At 39.9% G+C, this 20,701-nt stretch overlaps 1 protein-coding gene across 2 annotated transcripts; it reads right to left on the minus strand.

The window, feature by feature from the left end:
- Window positions 1-13,994: 13,994 nt before the first annotated feature.
- IQCF2 (IQ motif containing F2) lies at window positions 13,995-15,534 on the minus strand. Of its 2 annotated transcripts, none has more exons than XM_004780100.2 (3): window positions 15,450-15,534; window positions 15,188-15,271; window positions 13,995-14,427 (listed from the first exon to the last, which is right to left on the minus strand). In XM_004780100.2, the coding sequence occupies exons 1-3, from the start codon at window positions 15,465-15,467 to the stop codon at window positions 14,044-14,046; spliced, it is 486 nt and encodes a 161-aa protein (XP_004780157.1). In that variant the 5' UTR covers window positions 15,468-15,534; the 3' UTR covers window positions 13,995-14,043. The 2 variants fall into 2 exon arrangements, with proteins under 2 accessions (XP_004780157.1, XP_012905198.1); XM_013049744.2 differs by having other exon boundaries at window positions 15,188-15,243; window positions 15,450-15,497.
- Window positions 15,535-20,701: the final 5,167 nt, after the last annotated feature.

Genomic DNA, 20,701 nt, shown 5'->3' on the forward strand with positions numbered 1-20,701 from the left:
CTGCTATACCTGTGTCCCCAGCTTGCTTTGTCAGATTTCAGAGAGGTCATTGATTTCATGATGGCATCTCATAAATCAGTTCTCAGGAAGTGGCAAGGGTTGTCTGGTGCCTAGTGTGTAGAAAGATTCTGAGAGCCTAGTGCTGGATGAATAGGACCTTTGAACAGATTGATTAGCAATGTCTGCCATGGGTAAGAGAGTTAGGGCTTTCCTCTGCCAGGCTGACCAACTCCAGGGAGACTCCTTTATGGTGTGGTCCATATAAATGGCACCCTCTGTAGTTGTGCAACATGGAGGACTGCGTCATCTTTTAAAAATTGTGGTTAAATATACATAGCATAAAGTTAATCATCTTAACAATGTTTAAGTAAAGAGCTCAGTGGCATTAAGTATATTCATAAGTATATCCAGTGGCCATAAATATATATGCAACTATCACCACCATCCATCTCCAGAACTTTCTTCGAAAATTAAAACTCTGTACCCATTAAACAATTATTCTCCATCCCCCCCTTCCCCCAGTCCCAGGCAACCACCATTCTACTTTCTGTCTCCATGAATTTGATCATTGTAAATACCTAATCTGAGTGGAACAATACAGTATTATGATTATGACTATTATTATTATTAGTGATGGGCTTTTTTCATTTAGTGTGTCTGCAAGGTTCACCTATGTTGTAGCATGTGTTAGAATTTTCTTCTTTTCTAAGGCTGAATAACATTGCACTGTATGTATAGACCACATTTTATTTATCTATTCATTCATGGGTGGATACTTTTGTTGCTTCTGCCTTTTGGCTATGGTGAATGATACTGCTGTGAAAAAATGGGTGTACAAAGATCTCTTTGAGGTTCTGCTTTTGATTCTTTTCGATATATACTCAAAAGTGAAATGGCTGGATCATGCAGTAATTTGATTTTAAATTTTTGAGTAATTGCTATGCTATTTTCCGTAGCATCTGTACCATTTTACCTTCCCATCAGAGGTGCGCAAGGGTTCTAATTTCCCCACATCCTTGCCAACACTTGTAAATCTCTCTCTTTCCCCCCTACAATTTTTTTTTTTTATAGTAGTCATCCTATGGATGTGGGGTGGTAGCTGATTATAGTTTTAATTTGCATTTCCTTAATTAGTAATGTTGAATATCTTTTCATATGCTTATTGGTCATTTGTAGATCTTTTTTGAAGAAATATTTATTAAATCCTTTGTCCATTTTTGAATCAGTTTTTTTGCTTGTGGTTGTTGTTTATAGGTGTTCTTTATATATTCTGGATTTTAATACCTGATCAGATATATGATTTACAAAGATTTGATCCTATTTTTATTTATTTTTTTAAAAAAGATTTTATTTATTTATTTATTTGACACAGAGAGAGAAAGACCACAAGTAGGCAGAGGCAGGCAGGGAAGAGGGGGGATGCAGGCTCCCTGCTGAGCAGAGAGCCTGATGCGGGGCTCGATCCCAGGACCCTGAGATCACGACCTGAGCCAAAGGCAGAGGCTTAACCCACTGAGCCACCCAGGCATCCCTGATCCCATTTTTTTAAAGGATTTTATTTATTTGAGAGAGAGCACAAGTGGGAGGAGGGGCAGAGGGAGAAGCACACTCCCCACTGAGCAGGGAAGCCTGATGTGGGGCTCCATCCCAGGACCCTGGGATCATGACCTGAGCCAAAGGCAACCATTTAATGGACTGAGCCACTGAGACACCCCAGACTAATAATTTTTTTTTTAATGCATTAGTCTCTTAAATTGTGTAGAAAGCAAAAAGCTAGAGTTACAAACCAAAGTTACAGTAAGTTTTAAGAATTAAATTATTATTTATTTATTTTTAGAATTCCAGTAGAGTTAACATACAGTGTTATACTAGTTTCAAGCAGACAATATAGTGATTCAACAAATCTATACATTACTCAATGCTTATATGGTAAATACACTCTTAATCCTCTTCATCTATTTTACCCATCCCTCTTCCCCTTGACTCCCTCTCTAGTAACCATCAGTTTATTCTCTATATTTAATAGTCTATTTCTTTTAAAAGATTTTATTTATTTGACGGACAGAGATCACAAGTAGGCAGAGAGGCAGGCAGAGCTAGAGGAGGAAGCAGGCTCCTTCCTGAGCAGAGAGCCCAATGTGGGGCTCAATCCCAGGACCCTGAGATCATGACCTGAGCCAAAGGCAGAAGCTTAACCCACTGAGCCACCGAGGCACCCTGTTTTTTGGTTTGTCTCTTTTTTTTCTTTGTTCATTTTTGTTTTGTTCCTTAAATTCCACATGAGTGAAATCTTACAGTATTTGATTTGTCGTTTTCTGACTCATTTCACTTTGTATTACATTCTCTAGACCCATCCATGTTGTTGCAAACGCTTACTTGCCATCTATATACTCTCCAGGGAAATATCTGTCAATGTCTTTTGCTCGTTTTCTAACTGGGTTATTTCTTTTTTTACTGTTTTGTTTTGGGAGTTAAAAAAATATATATGTATTCTAGCACAGTGACATCAACAAGATGGTGGAAAAGGAGTTTCCTTGTTCATCTTGCCCTTCAGCAGCAATAACTTGGCAGCCACTCATAGATAAAAATACTTTGTGGGAATCTGGAATCCAGGTAAGAGACTGTGAAACCTCAGTGGAGTCAAGACCAAGGAGGTCCATTTTGAGAATGTTGGTCCATGCCCAGTGGCTGACTCACCAAACATGGTCCTGTCTACACACCTGGTAACAGTTCTGCACCCCTGTTTGGCCTTGATTTTACAATCACACCATATATCAAGGAACCTGAGAGGAGTCATTTGTGCTTATGTCTCAGGCAACAGGCCCACAGACCTTGGCCCTAGTTGTGACCCTGAAGTGGCCTGTGACCCAGCTCTGGCCCCTCTCAGCCACAGCCTGGGAGCCCCTGGAGCAAAGCCTGTTAAACTTGTTCTGACACAGATCCTGAAATGGCTCTTAGCTCAAGCTCCTCCCCACAGCAGTCTGTAAGCAATCCCGGCAGCCCAGGGGTCCAGTGGGAAACAAGCCCCTCTGAACCCCAGGACATCCTGAAATGGCCCTGTAGTTTGGTTCTAGTTCCTCCCAACTTCAGTCCCTAGGATATCTTGCCAGCCTAGGGGCCCACTGGGAGAAATGTCTGTAAGTGCCCCCTGGAAACAGGGTAGTCAACTTTGGTATGACAGCAGATCCATGAAATGGCTCTGTGACTTGGTTATAGCCCATCCCAGTCAGAATTCAAGAGTAGTCCTGCCCACCCAGAGACCAACTAGAAGACACAGCCATCTGCCTTCAGAGCCAGGCTTGCAGACCTCAATCTTGGCTATGAACAACTGAAGCAGCCTTGGGAATCAGTTCCAGCCCTCTCAGCCATGGTCTGGGCCTAGTTCTGCCTGTCCAGGGCATACCCAGTATTCTGGCACAAGCCTTCTTAGAGGGACCTGGAGGGAGCCACACTCATCCATATACCTGGTAATCAGGCCTGTGGTCTGCTGACCCAGCTGTGGACCTGAAGTGGACACTTGTCTCCACAGCATCCCTACTGAACTAGGTCCCAAAGGCAAGCATGTCCATGCAGGGATCAGATAGAATCTATGCCTGTCCAGGTCTCTGACAACAGATCCAACAGTGAACCCTGCTGTGGACCTGGCAAAGGCCACATGACTCAGCTCCAACCCAGCTTGACTGTGATTCTGAAGGTAATCCCACCAGCCTGAGGAACCAACAAAGTCTTTACCTGCCAAAAACAGTCTGTAAAGAGTAGAAGAGGTGTTTGGTCCTTTAAATGCACAGACACCAACACAAGGCTATACACATTAAGAAGAATCAGGCAAACATGATACCAACAAAGGAAACTAATAATGTTCCAATAAGTGAGCCCAAAGAAATGGAGGTCTGCAATTGCCTTACAATTCAAAGAAATTACCTTAAAGACACTGAATGAGGGGCGCCTGGGTGATTCAGTCATTAAGCATCTGCCTTCTCCTCAGGTCATGATTTTGGGGTCCTGGGATCTAGCCCTGCATCGGGCTCCCTGCTGGGTGGGAAGCCTGCTTCTCCCTCTCCGGCTCCCCAGCTTGTGTTCCCTCTCTTGCTGTCTCTCTCTCTGTCAAATAAATAAATAAAATCTTAGAAAAAAAAAAAAAAAGGAAGTTGAATGAAACGCAAGAGAACACAAACAACTAGCCAAAATCAGGAAAACAATGAACAAAATCAGAAGTTTAGGAAATAGAAACCATAAAAAAGAAACAAACAAATCCTAGAGCTATGGAATACAATGGAAGACTGAAAATCTATAGAAAACTTCAACGGTAGACTTGATCACATGAAGAAAGAATCAGGGAACTCAAAGACAGTGGAGTTAGCCATTTAGAGAAACAAAGAGAAAAAAGGAATGAAAAAGACTGAAGAACGCCTATATGAAAAATAAAATTCCATTAACTAAACAAATATACACATCATAAAATTCCCAGAAAAAGAGAAGGGGAAGGGGCAAGAAGCTTATTTAAAGAAATAATAGCTGAAAACTCCCTTTATTTTGGGAGAGATATGGACATCAAGGTATCTGAAGCTCAAAAAACCCCAAGCAAGATCAATGCAAAAAATACTACTATGAGATACATTATAATCAAATTGTTAAAAGTCAAAGAAAGTGGCATCTGGGTGGCTCAGTTGGTTAAGTATCTGTCTTTGGTTCAGGTTATGATCTTAGGGTCCTGGGATTGAGCCCCACATCAGGCTCCCTACTCAGCAGGGAATCTGCTTCTCCTTTCCCTGTCTACTCTGCTTGTGCTCTCTCACATGCTCTCTCTCAAATAAATAAGTAAAATCTAAAAAAAAAAAAAAAAAAAAATCAAGTGGCTCCTGGGTGGCTCAGTCAGTTAAGCATCTGCCTTTGGCTTAGGTCATGATCTTAGGGTCCTGGGATTGAGCCCCACATCAGGCTTCTGGCTCAGCAGGGAGCCTGCTCCTTTCTTCTTCTCCTTCTCTTCCTCCCTCCTCCTCCTCCTTCTTCTTCTTTTTAAAGATTTTATTTATTGATTTGAGAGAGAGAGAGAGATCACAAGTAGTCAGAGAGGCAGGCAGGGGGTGGGTGGAAGCAGGCTCCCTGCTGAGCAGAAAGCCCAATGCTGGGCTTGATCCCAGGACCCCGGGATCATGACCTGAGCCAAAGGCAGAGGCTTTAACCCACGGAGCCACCCAGGCGCCCCCCTCCCTCTCCTTCTGCCTGCCTTCTTGTACTCTCTCTCTCTCTGTGTCAAAAAAATAATAAAAATCTTTTTTTTAAAGTCTAAGACAGAGAAAAATTTGAAAGCAACAGACTAAAAGCAACTTGTCACATAGAAGGGGACACCCCCTCCCCCCCCAAAAAAAAACCACAGACAAAGGTTATCAGTGGATATCTCAGCAAAAATCTTGCGGGTCAGGAAGGAATGGGATGATATTGTCAAAATGCTGAAAGAAAAAACTGCCAACCAAGAATACTACAACAATGATGTCCTTCAGATTAAAGGAGAGATCAAGGTGAGATAAAGAAAAGCTGAAGGACTTCATCACCACTAGATCAGCCTTACAAGAAATGCTAAAGGGAGTCTTCAAGTTGAAATGAAAGAACGCTAAGAAACAACGTGAAAACGTGGGGTGGGAAAACATTGAGACTGGGTGGCTCAACTGTTTGAGCATCTGACTCTTGATTTCAGCTCAGGTCATGATCTCAGGGTTATGAGATCTAACCCTGTGTCAATCTCCATTTTGCTTAAGATTCTCTCTCTTCCTCTCCCCCTGCCCACCGCACCCCCTGCCCCCCGCCTCCAAAACAACATGAGAACATATAAAAGTATACAACTCACTGGTAAAATTAAATACACAGTCAAAGTCAGAATATCCTAATCTTGTAATAGCGGTGTATAAATCAGTTTTAATTAAAAGATGGTTGCCAGAGGGGAGGGTGTGGGGATTAGAGGGATGGGCAAAATGGATGGAGGGGAATGGGAGATACAGGCTTCCAGTTATGGAATGATGAAGTCATGGGAATAAAAGGTACAAAATAGGGAATATAGTCAGGTGGTATTGTAATAGTGTTATACGGTAACAGATGGTAACTACACTTGTGGTGAACATAGCACAATGTAACTGTTGTTGAATAACTGTTGTGTACCTGAAACTAATGTAACATCATGTTTCAACTATATTCAATCTTATAAAAAACAAACAAGGGACTGTGGAAAAAAGACAATAGTGATAAAATATAGCTATAATAATTTGTTAATGGATGCACAATATAAAAAGATGTAAAATGTGATATAAAATGTGGGGGAAAGAAAAGTAGAAGCGTAGAGTTTTTGTATGCAATTGAAGGTAAGTTGTCAATATCCTAAAATAGATTGTTGTAAGTATAAGATGTTTTATGTAAGCCTCATTGTAACCACACAGACACACAAAAACCCTCTAATGGATACACAAAAAATAGAGAAATGAGTTAAAATATGCCATTACAGGGGTGCCTGGGTGGCTCAGTGGGTTAAAGCCTCTGCCTTCGGCTCGGGTCATGATCCCAGGGTCCTGGGATTGAGCCCCGCATTGGGCTCTCTGCTCGACAGGAAGCCTGCTTCCCTTCCTCTCTCTACCTGCCTCTCTGCCTATTTGTGATCTCTGTCTGTCAAATAAATAAAATCTTAAAAAAAAAAAAAGATTTAAAATATGTCATTACAAAAAATAAATCATAAAGACAGCAATAAAGAATTAAAGGAACCAAGGACTACAACGAAACAGTCAGAAAACAATTAACATAATGACAATAGTAAGTCCTTCTCTATGGACAATTATTTTAAATGTAAATGGACTCAATTCTCACTTCAAAAGGCACTCAGAAAGGATTTTTAAAAAGCAAGATCAAAATAAGCTGCCTACAAGAGATTCACTTAAGCTTTAAGAACACATATAGGCTGAAAGTGAAGAGATGTAAAAAGATAGTCCATGCAAATGATAACCCAAAAAAATCTAATGGGGCTATTTATTTTTAAATCAGAGAAAATACACTTTTATTCAAAATCAATCACAAGTGAGATGCCTAGGTGGCTCAGTCAGTTAGGTGTCTGACTCATTTTTTTTTTTTAAAGATTTTATTTATTTATTTATTTGACAGAGAGAGATCACAAGTAGGCAGAGAGGCAGGCAGAGAGAGAAGGAAGCAGGTTCCCTGCTGAGCAGAGAGCCTGATATGGGACTCTATCCCAGGACCCTGAGATCATGACGTGAGCCAAAGGCAGCAGCTTTAGCCACTGAGCCACCCAGGCACCCCAGGTGTCTGACTCTTGATCTCAGCTCAGGTCTTGATCTCAGGATCATGAGTTCAAATCCTACATTGTGGCTCCATGTCTCATGTTGGGCTCCATGTCTAGTTGTGGAGACTACTTTAAAAAATCAGTCACATGTTAAAGGTCACTATATAGAGGTAAAGGAGTCAATTCATCAAGAGGTTATAACATTTGTAAATTGATATATGCCAGGGCACCTAAATATTCAGAGCAAAAAATTTTTTTAAGATTTTATTTACTTGAGAGAGACAGACAGTGACAGAGATAGTGAGAGAGAGCACAAGTGGAGAGGAGAAAGAGAAGCAGGCTCCCACTGAGCAAGGAGCCCAATATGGGTCTTGACCCCAGGACCACAGGATCATGACCTGAGCTAAAGGTAGACATCTAACCAACTGATCCATCCAGGTGCCTCTAGAGCAAATCTTAACAGAGGTGAAAGGAGAATCAGATGGCAATACAATAAAAATAGAGGACTTCAAACTCCATTTTGAACAAAATATAGATCATCTAGACAAAAAACCAATAAGGAAATAATGGACTTGAATAACACTATAGATTAAATGGACTTAATAGATATATCCACAACATTCCATCCAATGACACCAGAAAAACATTCTTCTCAAGCACACATGAGACATTCTCCAGGATAGATCACATGTTAGGTCTCAAAAAAAAGTCTTGGAAATTTTAAGAAGATTGAGGCCATACAAAGTATCTTTTCTGACCACAATGGCATGATGCTAGAAATCAATAAAAAGAAGAAATTGAAAATTTCACAAGTATTAGAAATTAAACAACATGCTACTGAACAATCAATGGGCCAAAGAAATAAAAATGGAAATCAAAGTATCTTGAGACAAATAAAAATGAAAATACAACATACCAAAATTTGTGGGATGCAGCAAAAGCTGTTCTAAGAGGGAAGTTTATAGTGGAATGTCTACATTAAGAAAAAAAGAGAGCTCTCAAATAACCTAACTTTATACCTTAAAAAAAACAAGAAAAAGAAGAACAAAGGCCAAAGAGAGAAAATATATTAGAGCAGAAATAAATGAAATAGAGAATAGTATGATAATAGAAAAAAAATCAATTAACCCAGAGTTGTTGTTTTTTTTTAAGATTTTTATTTATTTGACAGACAGACCACAAGTAGGCAGAGAGGCAGGCAGAAAGAGAGAGGAGGAGGAGGCAGGCTCCCTGCTGAGCAGAGAGACCAATGTGAGGCTTGATCCCAGGACCCTGGGATCATGACCCGAGCCGAAGGCAGAGGCTTTAACCATTGAGCCACCCAGGCGTCCCCAGAGTTATTTTTTTTAAAAGATAAACAATTTTGACACACCTTTAGCTAGACTAAACGAGAAAAAGAGAGGCTTCAAATAAATAAAATTACAAAAGAGTGTATATTACAACTGATACTACAGAAAACCAGAGGATTGTAAGAGATTACTATAAACAGCTGTACATAAACTGATTGGATAGCTTTGAAAATGGGTAAGCTCCTAGAAACATACAACCTATTATGACTGAATCATGATGAAATAGAAAATCTCAGCAGATCAATGAGTGAGATTGAAGCAGTAATTCAAAAAAAATCTCCCCAAATAGAAAAGCCAAAACCATATACTTGATGAAACCATACACTTGATGGGTGAATTCTTTTTTCTTTTTTAAAAGATTTATTTATTTATTTATTTGACAGACAGAGACCACAAGTAGGCAGAGAGGCAGGCAGAGAGAGGAAGGGGAGCAGGGAGCTGATGCGGATGCTGGGCTCAATCCCAGGACCTTGGGATCATGACCCAAGCTGAAGGCAGAGGCTTTAACCCACTGAGCCCCCCAGGCACCCCTTGATGGGTGAATTCTACCAACCATTTAAAGCCAATTCTTTTCAATTGTTTCCAATCATTGCCAATACTAATGTCAAGCAGTTTTCCCTCCTATGCTTCCTTCTTGAAGTTTACAGTTTCAGGTCTTATGTTTAGGTCTTTAATCCATTTTGAGTTTATTTTTGTATATGGTATAAGATGAAAGTCCAATTTCATTCTTTTGCATGTGGATATCCAGTTTTCCCATTATTTATTGAAGACACCATTCTTTACCTATTGTGTATTCCTGGCTCCCTTGTCAAACATTGACCATACATGTGTGGGTTTATTACTGGGCTCTTTATTCTGTCCCATCAGTCTATGTGTCTGTTTTTATCTCAGTATCATATTTTTCTGAGAACTACTGTTTTGTAATATCAGTTGAAATTAGGAATATGATACCTCCAGTTTTGTTTTATTTTTTTCTCAAGATTACATTGGCTATTCAGGATTGTTCATGGCTAGATACAAATTTTAGATTGTATTTTCTATTTCTGTGAAAAAATCCCATTGGAATTATGATAGGGATTGCATTGACTCTATAGATCACTTTGTGTAGTGTGAACATTTTAATAATATTAACTCTTCTTTACCATGAACAGGACATAGGTTTCCATTTATTTGTCTCTTCTTCAGTTTCTTTCATCAGGAAGGTAAATAAGGCCTGCTTACAACAGCAGATGATAAATTGGTGGGTTCTGCTGCTACTGTTTCTGAGGACAACTTGGGCACTGCCGCTGGCCAATTTGGGTTGTGAAGAGGGTAGATAAGCCTGGGTTCCACTGCTATGGACAGATCATGCCTGCTGCTACCAGTGGGTATAGAGCATGGGATGGATTGACCCATCTGGGTACTGGTGTCATTACTGCAGTCAGTTTAGCCTGTCATTGCTATGACATATGGGTCTCCCTGCATAGTTTCTTCTGGGCTACCCTTCCTTTGGCCATAGCAGGATTTTCTTGTTTTTGTTTCGTTTTCCCTATACATGTTAGTGGTTCTTGATTGCAGATATTTCTGGTTTCCTGTCTGAGATATATGGTAGACAAAAAGATAACTGAGGGAATTCATCATGGTGTACATTTTAAAATCATGAGGTTTCTAGCTTATCCCCACTTTCTTCTTTCCATATTTAGAGTCCTTTTATGATTGTCTATTGAATTATTTTCAGACTATTTAGTTTGTATTTAGAGGGGAGGAGAAGGGAAAAGGGAGTTGACACCATCTTGTGCCAGAATGAGAAGCTCTTATATCTAGGTTTTTAACCAAAGAAAGTGCAAAACTTAGATTCACACAAGTATACATAGCAGATTCATTTGTAATCACCAAAAACTGCAAATAACTCCAAGATCCTTCAACGGTCAACCAAGAATACTATACCTAGGCAATGATGTCCTTTTAACATCCATACAGTGGATTGTTACCCAGCAATAAAAAAAAAAAAAATGAATACTTACAACACCATATAGAGTTCTCAAACCAGTTTCAAAAGGCAACAAACTATTATTAATTCTATATGAAATTCTGGAAAAGGTAAAATAATAGAGGCAGAGTAGAGATCTGTGGTTGCTAGGGTCTGGTGGTGGAGTAGTGGTTGATTACAATGGGGCACAGGGGAATTATGCTTTATGTATTTTGAAGCTCAGTTATAGGGTGCATATACATAGTCTACAGTATTAAGGTATTAGTGTGAATGTTGAAAGAAGTAATAGTGAGGTTATTATTTTTTTACAAAGTTCTCATTTATTAAATATATATTAAAGTATTTATGGAGTAAATTGTAAGATTTTTGTTGTTTGCCTTTTTACAAAAGTATGTATTCTAATAAGGAAGTAGTAGTTAACTTTGTAGCCTGATGTAGAGAGGATGCATAAGGTAAAAACAGAGAAAAAATCATTGGATTTGGCCAGCTGGAATATTGATAATGTTGATCAGTGCAGTCCCTGTGGAGTGAGAATGATAGAGAAGACTGGCTGGAAATGGTTGAAGAGAAAATAGTAGGAAGAGAAGTGGAAATGGCAACAACATAAAATATTAGGAAGAGAAGTGGAAATAGCAACATGTTTTGCTATGTATGAAGAGAAGCAAAAATCTGAATAGAAATTGACCAAGAGCATATTTGTTAAGGATGGAAGAGGTAGACACTGATAATTTAGATAGTGAGGTTTGGATGCAGGGTAAAATACCTTGAGATGGTAACAGGGTAGTGGAGGGGTTGAGCTTTGATGGGATCAAAGACCATTTATTTCAGCTGAAGGGAAGGCAACAATTATGGTCCAGATGGCGCTGGGATGGATAATGTGGTGGTGTGAAGATGGAGGTCCAGTCTGTTCTCATTTCTTCAGTTAAGTGTGTGGTGACATAATCAAGTTTAAGGGTAGAAAAAGTAGAGTTGGACATTTGGAAAGGAGGTGATATGGATATTCAACTCAGAAAATGGAAATGCAAGCAGGTCAGAGAAATGTATCAGGAAATTTGTCCAGTAGATATCTACAGTCATGCATATAAAATGATGCCATGCCTCAGGGTTGTTTGTTTTGCTCCAGTCATGCTCACTTTTCTGTAGGCACAGAGCAAGTAGATGGTTGAGTTCACCCCACATGCTGTTTGCACGGAGAGCACTAAGAGGACTCAAGTTGTGCAGGGCAGAGGTTACAATGATTACCCATAGAGTCTGAACTGGGTAAAGAAAGATGCAAGGACATGATGGGGATGATGGCTGTAAAAACTAAAAAAGTAGGGTTAATAGATTAGAAGACATTCTCACCTGAAGAAACATTCTATTGGGTGTATTTAAAGGGTTAACTGGAAGGATAGAATAAAGTAATCAGAAAATGGGACACTAGAAAAAGCAATTTGGGCCAGAGAAGAATTACTCGTACTGGTGAGGTCTAAAAACACACTGTCCAATGGAATAGCCATTACCCACATGTGCCCATTTAAACTTAGATTAAATTAAAGACTGAATTCTGGGGCACCTGGGTGGCTCAGTGGGTTAAGCCTCTGCCTTCGGCTCAGGTCATGGTCTCAGGGTCCTGGGATCGAGCCCCACATCGGGCTCTCTGCTCAGTGGGGAGCCTGCTTCCCCCCTCTCTCTCTGCCTGCCTTTGCCTACTTGTGATCTCTCTCGCTCTGTCAAATAAACAAATAAAATCTTAAAAAAAAAAAATTAAAGATTGAATTCTTTAAAGTTGCACCAGGCACATTTCAAGGGCTTCACAACCATATGTGGCTAGTGACTACCACATTGGGCTGCACAGATACAGCACTTCTATCATCACAGAAAGTTCTATTGAATCGTGTTGCTTTATATGACTATGGGAGTGAGTGGTTGAGGATGGGAGCAAAAATAATTAGAGGCAAGGAGATTGATAGGACCATCTGGCCACTGGTAAAATCACCAGTGGAGATCAGAGTAGGGATGGGATAATATCAGAGAGAGCTCTGTTTGTATCTCAGCCCTTAGAGAAAAGGATTCAGGTAAGGATATTGTGGAGATAGAGTTGTAGTACCATGAACTCCTGTTTTCCATTAACCCCCAGGGTCATACTGTTAGGTTCCATGATCAAAGGAAGAAGACTGATACAAAGCGAAGGTCAAGCAAAGCTTTATTTCGCGCCAAGCATCAAGAATCAAACTGACCGGTCAGGGCTGTCTCTTACGAAAAGGTGACGATGACGACCCCTGCAAGACCACTACCAACGTGGCCACTCTGGACAAGGCCGTTCCCTGACGGGGCTGCTCCAGACGAGGCCTCTCCCCAGACGATGCTGCTCCTGACTGGGCGGCTCACCGAGGAGGCCTCACGTTGAGGAAGCCACTCCCGAAATGAAGCTTCTCCCCGCAATGACACTGCTCCAGCAAGGCTGCTCAACGAGGCTGCGGCTTGGGTTGGTGGGGCCACTGGCTGCTCTCAGGGCTCTGACAGAGCTGTCAGCTCTGTGGGCTCTGACAGCTCTTACAGCCCTGGCGGCTCTGACGGCTCTGACGGCTCTCCCGGCTCTCCCGACTCTCCTAGTCCTCCAACGGCTCTCCTACTCCTCCTCCTCAGCCCGGCAAACGAACCTTTATAGGGGTGGTTGAGCCCTGCCCACACACAGGTGGCCAATGGGATTTAAACTCACCTCAGTAAATATATGCGTGCCCCACTGATTGGATGTCTTCACCTGGCCTGACCCACCCTTGTATCTAGGCTTTGCAAGTAAGTTCCTCTGGGAGGGGCAGGGCCAATCTAAGTTCACTGCATAGGGTCAATCTAAGTTCACTGCAACAAAATGGCTCCCTCTGGCCAACCAGGCCCTTACATTACCAGCTCATCAGCCTGCCCAGCCGTACCTATCACTAAGACCAGCTTCTTGTCCATCACCTGGAGCTGCACTGCAGTGTTCCAAAAGAGTCAGGCAAATGTTGGCATTTTCTCTAAGGGCTTGTCAAAAATAACTTGTCTGAGGTATCCCCACCAACCTCAACCCCAGGCAGACAGAGAACACTCTAAGGTCTCTACCATATGCAGAGGTACTCAGAATCTTCAGGAAGAAGCAGCCCAGCTATTTTCAGATTCCCAGGTGAGAAGAAAGGAATGGGGCTGGGAATAGGAACTGAGACTCCTGGCTCTGTCATATATCAGGACAGTCTAGGACCCAGTTTCTGTTTTGACAATTGAATAAATAGCATCTGGTCATCGTGAGTCCAGAATGGGGTTCATGGGCACACAGGGAAAACCTCACTGAAGTTCTTTCCCAGGAAGAAGAGGTGGTAGCATGGCCCAAGACCCAACATTTCCATTAGCTGGGGGAGACCATGAGACATACCAGAACCGATTAGATCTTTACTGGGAACAGGAGACCCAGTGCCCCTTCTTGCCAGCCCTTAGGGGTTGATGATCTCAATGTGGAACTGTAGGTGAGTGGCTGTGACTACACAGTGGCCCCGGAGGAGAGCACAGGTATAACAGTTTTGGCATTCCCAGTGGCATTGGATGACACGGATGGCATTGAGCACCTGACAGTATCGCCAATGGATACGCCACATACGGACCAAAGACTGGATCTTGACCACCGCTCTCACTGTATTTGCGTAGGTAACCAGGGCTTCCCTTCGTTTCTTCTGCAGCAGGTTCACCAAGGTCTGCCTCCACCAGCGCTGAATGATCCAGGCCCTGAGGGCTGCATGCAGCAATGTCCGGCGTACCAGGGTGCCACGCCACCAGGCCTGAATCTCTGTGGCTGCTTTTGTTTTTTTTTTTAAACTTTTCTAGGTGGAGATAAGAGAGACCACTCAGGGAACTTCCTGCCATCAACTTCCAAGATCTTCCTGGAAGGGGCCCAGATTCTCTTAACCATCATCGCTCCTTTGAAGTGTTTAGGGGAGTTAGGACACTGCCTGGGAGCCAGAAGACCTGGGTGGTGAGCCCTCCTCTGTCACTATGGGCAGATCACTCTGCTCTCAGAATTACACCATCCTCCTGATGGTCTCACAGTTGTATGGATAAAGGGAAAACCATTAGTAGCTAGAAGGGTGCATTATGAATATGAGGGACCTTGTTAGTCATTCTCTACCTCTTCAGTGCTTATTGGGTTTGGGAGGTTTGACCTCATAATGCCTTTGCCTGGTAGTCTTTGCTAATTCCAGTCCCAACCATCATTGATTGATTTCTCACTGCCACAACAATGTAGTTCAATACGGTGGTGGGTTTTCAGCACCCTCATTCCACTTTCGACTCCAGCCCATATTTTGAACATTATACTCTCTAATTCAGAGTCCTCACATTCTCATTTCCCAGATCCATTTGTTCCTTGATGGCTTTCATTCTCTCCATTCACTTTTCATGCCATAGTCTAACCGAGATCCAGAGAGTCCATGCAGAGAAGGGAGTGGAGGAAAAAATGAGCCAATATTGAGTTGACACCTGATTTTTTTAGACTCTGGATCCATAAAAAGCACATTTCCACACCCTCATGACACAGACATAAATGTGCTGGATATCTCCTAACTAAATGGCAATTTTACCCACCTCGAGGTTCTGCTTCTTCTTCCTCTTCAGTTCAATTACTTCATCAGCATCTTCAACTACAATTAGAACTAAATTGCCATGAGTCTGTCATCAGAATTAAATGGGAAATGAATGGATGAGTTAAGACTGTTGTTGACTCTTTATGGCTCTGTATTCAGATACCCCGTGCTTCAACATCCCTTCTTTTCCCAAGACCTGTGAAGTCCCTGGTGATTTCCACCCCCTTCTAGCTTGCCTAGTAAATCTGGCAACCGTCTCTTACACAAAATTGGATCCCCATGGCTTGTCTTTAGATGGTTCATTAGCCTTGATTTCTCTACTTCCCAAAGTCTGGCATGAGTAAAATGAGGGGGACAGCTGAGTTCACAACTGCATTATGACATAAGGATTAGGATATCTACCACAGAGTTGAGTCTTCTTCAGAACAAGCTCCGTGGGAATTTTTATTCCCTGTCTACTTTCCTCTTGTCACAGATGTACCAGGGCTCAGAATGGAAAGATATGGCAATTGAGAAACCAGGGCTCTCCTCCAGTGAGGCCCATCCACATCCCTCCTCATTATCAGCCACACAGGAGAGTAGGAGGGACCACTCTCCTGTATCTCCATATAGCTCTCTAGTGTCTTCTCAGACTTAGCATTTCCTGTCTTCCCCTGACTGAAATTTCAGTGCCTCAATATACCATAGGAAACTAGAAAGAAAGAGAACAGATGAATCTAGAAAGTGGTAAAGTAAAAACAAAAATGTAAATTAAATAGAAAACAAAAATGGGTGGTGGAAAGTAAATTTAAAAGGTGGTATTTTTGAAAAGACCAGTATTAAAGATAAATGCTCCATGAACTTAGGTAATGGATAAAGAGAACAAAAATGAAACAAGAAAGGCAAGACAATCACAAGGAGATTTAAATAAATATAAGAATATCATGGTAATAACGGGGCACCTGGGCAGCTCAGTAGGTTAAAGCCTCTGCCTTCAGCTCAGGTCATGATCTCATGGTCTCAGGGTCCTGGGATTGAGCCCCACATCAGGCTCTCTGCTCAGCAGGGAGCCTGCTTCCTCCTCTCTCTCTCCGCCTGCCTCTCTGCCTACTTGTGATCTCTCTCTGTCAAATAAATAAATAAATAAATATAATAATAACAACTTTGACAACTAAGAGGAAATGTTTTCCTAACAAAATGTAAATTAAGTTAATCGAAGAAATATGTAAAACTCGATAAATTGAGAAGGATATTAAAGATCCACCATAAACAAGTCCCTAAGGTCAGGTAGATTCATATCCAAACTCTAAAAAAAAACTTTACATATTCAGGTATTTCCAATGTGACAAATATTCAAGCCTATTGAACTGAGATTTCCAACAAACATTTCATAGTGTCAGTGTTAGTTCCCTGAAAAGTCCCACTAGGATTGTTGGTTTTGGGGAGAAAGGCTACCGTGTGATATTGAGTTCCTTCTAAGACCACGGATTATTCCTCTCTTTGCTTAAGAATTCTTTAATGTCTTAAAAAAAAGAATTATTTTATGTCTTTCTAGAAGGTTTCACAATTTTTCTCTTTAAAAGTCTTTTTTTAGAAGATTTTATTTTTGAGTAATCTCTACAACCAACGTGGGGCTCAAACTCACAACCTTGAGATTAAGAGTCACATGCTCCACTGACTGAGCCAGCCAGGCACCCCTGTAAAAGTCTTTTTTTTAAGATATAATTTATATTCTATAAAGCTCACTATTTAAAACTATACAATCCAGTAGTTTTTAATATATTCACAGAGTTGTGCAACTATCACTACTATATGATTTGAGAACACTTTCGTCAGCCCCCAAATAAGCCTCATACCCATTAGCAGTCAATCTCCATTCTTCCCTAACCCAATCTCTGAATTCCACTGTTCCAATATATGTCCTTATAAATTTGCCTATTTTGTATATTTCATATGGTTTGAATCACACAATAAGTGGCTTTCTTTGTCTGGTTTCTTTTGCTTAGTATAGTGTTTTCAAGGTCCACTTACATTGTAGCATGTCAGTATTTCGTTCCTTTCTTTCTTTTTTTTTTTTTAAAGATTTTATTTTTTTATTTATTTGACAGAGAGAAATCACAAGTAGATGGAGAGGCAGGCAGAGAGAGAGAGGGAAGCAGGCTCTCCGCTGAGCAGAGAGCCCGATGCGGGACTCGATCCCAGGACTCTAAGATCATGACCTGAGCCGAAGGCAGCGGCTTAACCCACTGAGCCACCCAGGCGCCCCAGTATTTCGTTCCTTTCTATGGTCATATAATATTCCTTTGCATGCATATATTACATTTTTTAATCCATTCATCAGTTAATGGACATTTGAGTCATTTCTACTTTTTGACTATTTTGAAAAATAAAGTTATAAATATTGATATATAAGTTTTTGTATGGGCATATGTTTTCAGTTCTCTAGGGTATATACTTAGGAGTGGAATTGTTAGGTCATATGGTAAGTTATTTTTTCCCTAAAAACAAAACAAAACACATGTATTTCTCCACCTCCCCTCACTGCCTCTTGCAACCATCAATCTGTTCTCTGTATCTATGAGCTTATGTTTTGTTTTGGTTTTGGTTTTAGATTCCATATAAGAGAAAGTATGTGGCATTTTTCTTTCTTTGTCTGACTTATTTCACTTAGTATAATGCCCTTGAGGTTCATCCATAGTGTTGCAAATAGCAAGATTTCATTATTTTTTTATGGTTGAGTAACATTCCATTGAATACACCACAATTTCTTTATCCATTCATCCATCGATGGACATTTAGGTTGTTTATATATCTTGGCTATTGCTGCAATGAATCTGGGGATGCATGTATCTTTTCAAATTAGTGTGTTTCCTTCAGATAAATACCCAGCAGTGGAATTGCCAGGTAGTATGAGAGTTCTATTTTTAATTTTTTTAGGAAACTCCATTCTGTTTTCCACAGTGACCAGCGCCAATTTACATGCCACCAACAGTAAATAAGTGTTCCCTTTTCTCTGCATCCTCATCAACTTCTTTCTTTCTTTTTTTTTTTTTTTTTTTTAAATCATAGCCATTCTAACCGGTGTGAAGTTATATCTCCCTGTGTGTGTGTGTGTGTGTGTGTGTGTGTGTGTTTAAAAGATTTTATTTATTTATTTATTTGAGAGGGGGATAGTGAGAGAGAGCCTGAGAAGGGAGAAGGTCTGAGGGAGAGGCAGACCCCCCGCTGAGCAGAGAGCCCGATGCAAGGCCTGGTCCCGGGACTCCAGGATCATGACCTGAGCCAAAGGCAGTTGCTTAACCAACTGAGCCACCCAGGCGCCCTCACTGTGTATTTTTTAAGTGATTTTATTTATTTATTCCAGAAAGAGAGTGAGCAAGCAAGCTGGGAGAGGAGCAGAGGGAGAAGGACAAGCAGACTCTGCATTGTGGAGGACCCTGAGATCAGGACTTGTGCCCAAACCAGAGTCTAACGTTTAACCAACTGAGCCACCTAGGCCCGACTCTTCTTGTGGTTTTGACTTACATTTTCCTGATGACTAATAATATTGAACATCTTTTCACGTACCTGTTGGCCATCTATATGTGTTCTTTGGAAAAATGTCTGTTAGGTCTTCCACCCGTTTTTAAGGATTGTTATTTTTGTTTTTGTTTTGCTATTGAGCTGTATGTGTTCTTTATATATTTTGGATATTAACCCCTTATCAGATATATGATTTGCAGTTATTTTTTCCCATTTGGTAGGTTGCCTTTTCATTTTATTGATGGTTTCCTTTGCTGTGCAGGCTTTAATTTTTAAGTAATCTCACTTATATATTTTTACTTTTGTTGCTTTTACTTTTGGTGTCATATTTTAAAAATCATCACTAAGGCCTATGTCAAGGAGGTTATCACCTATGTTTTCTTCTAGGAGCTTTATGATTTCCGGTTTTACATTCAAGTCTTTACATTTAACTCTTTGAGTTAATTTTTGTGCATGATATATAGATGGTGGGCCAGTATCATTCTTTTGTATGTGGCTAATTTTCCCAACATCATTTATTGAAGAGATTGTCCTTTCCACATCTTATAACCTTGACTCCTTTGTTGTAAATTGATTGACCATATGTATATGAGTTTATTTCTGAGATTTTTATTCTGGTACTTTGACCTTTGTGTCTCTTTTTATGACAACACCATACTGTTTTAATTACTATAGATTTGTAATATCATTTGAAATCGGCGAGTGTGATGCCTCTAGTTTTGTTCTTCTTTCTCATGACTACTTTGGCTTTTCAGAGTCTTTTGTGATTCTACACAAATTTTATGATGATTATTTTCTACTTCTGTGAAAAATACCATTGGAGTTTTGATAAGGATTGTATTGAAATCTTATATTGTTTTGGGTAGTATGGATGTTTTAAAAATATTAATTCTTCTAATCCATGGACATGAAATATATTTCCATTTATATAAATTTTCTTTATATAAGAAAATTTCTTTATATAAGAAAATTTATATAAAGAAAATTTATATTTATATATTTTCTTTATATAAAGAAAATTTCTTTCATTAATGTTGTGTAGTTTTCAATTTATAGGTCTTTCACCTCCTTGGTTAAATTTATTCCTAGGTATTTTATGTTTTTTGATACAATTGTAAATGGGATTATTTTCTTAATTTCCCTGATAGTTCATTATAAGTGTAAAGAAATACAACAGATTTTTGTATATTTATTTTGTATTCTTTAACTTTACTGAATTTGTTTATTCTAACAGTTTTTGATGGAATCCTTAGGGTTTCCTAATATAATATCATGCTATCTGTAAATAGTGATAGTTTTATTTCTTCCTTTCCAATTTTTGCTCTTTTTTTCTTTTTCTTACCTAATTTATCTGGCTAGGACTTCAGTATTCACTTTTATGGTGAATAAAAGTGGCAAGATTGGACATCCTTCTCTTGTTCTTGACCTTAGAGGAAATCTTTTAGGTTTTTACTATTAAGTACAATGCTACCTGTATTCTTGGCGTATATGGCGTTTATTATGGTTGAGGTACATTCCCTCTATAACCAATTTGTTGAGAGTTTTTATAATAAATGAACATTTAATTTTGTCAATTTTTTTTTCTGCATCTGTTGAGATGATATGATTTTTATCCTACATTTTGTTAATGTGGTATATCACATTGGCTGATTTTTGGATATTCAATCATCCTTGTATCCCTGGAATAAATCCCACTTGATCATGGTATATTATCCTTTTAATGTATTGTTGAATTCAGTTTGCTAATATTTTGTCGATGACTTCTGCAGTTACATTAATCAGGAATACTGACTTGTAATTTTCTTTTCTTACGGCATCCTTGTCTAGCTTTGGCATCAAGGTAATGTTGGCTTTATAAAATGAGTTTGAAAGAGTTTCCTTCCTCTTCTATTTTTTGAAGTTTGAGAGGGATTTGTATTAATCCTTCTTTGAATGTTTGGTAGAATTCACCAGTGAAGATGTCTGGTCCTAAACTTTTGTTTGCTGAGAGGTGGTTTTTTTTTTTTTTTTTTTT

This window comes from Mustela putorius, unplaced genomic scaffold (assembly GCF_011764305.1).
Source record: "Mustela putorius furo isolate JIRA1106 unplaced genomic scaffold, ASM1176430v1.1 tig00000095_pilon_pilon_pilon, whole genome shotgun sequence".
NCBI lineage: Eukaryota > Metazoa > Chordata > Mammalia > Carnivora > Mustelidae > Mustela > Mustela putorius.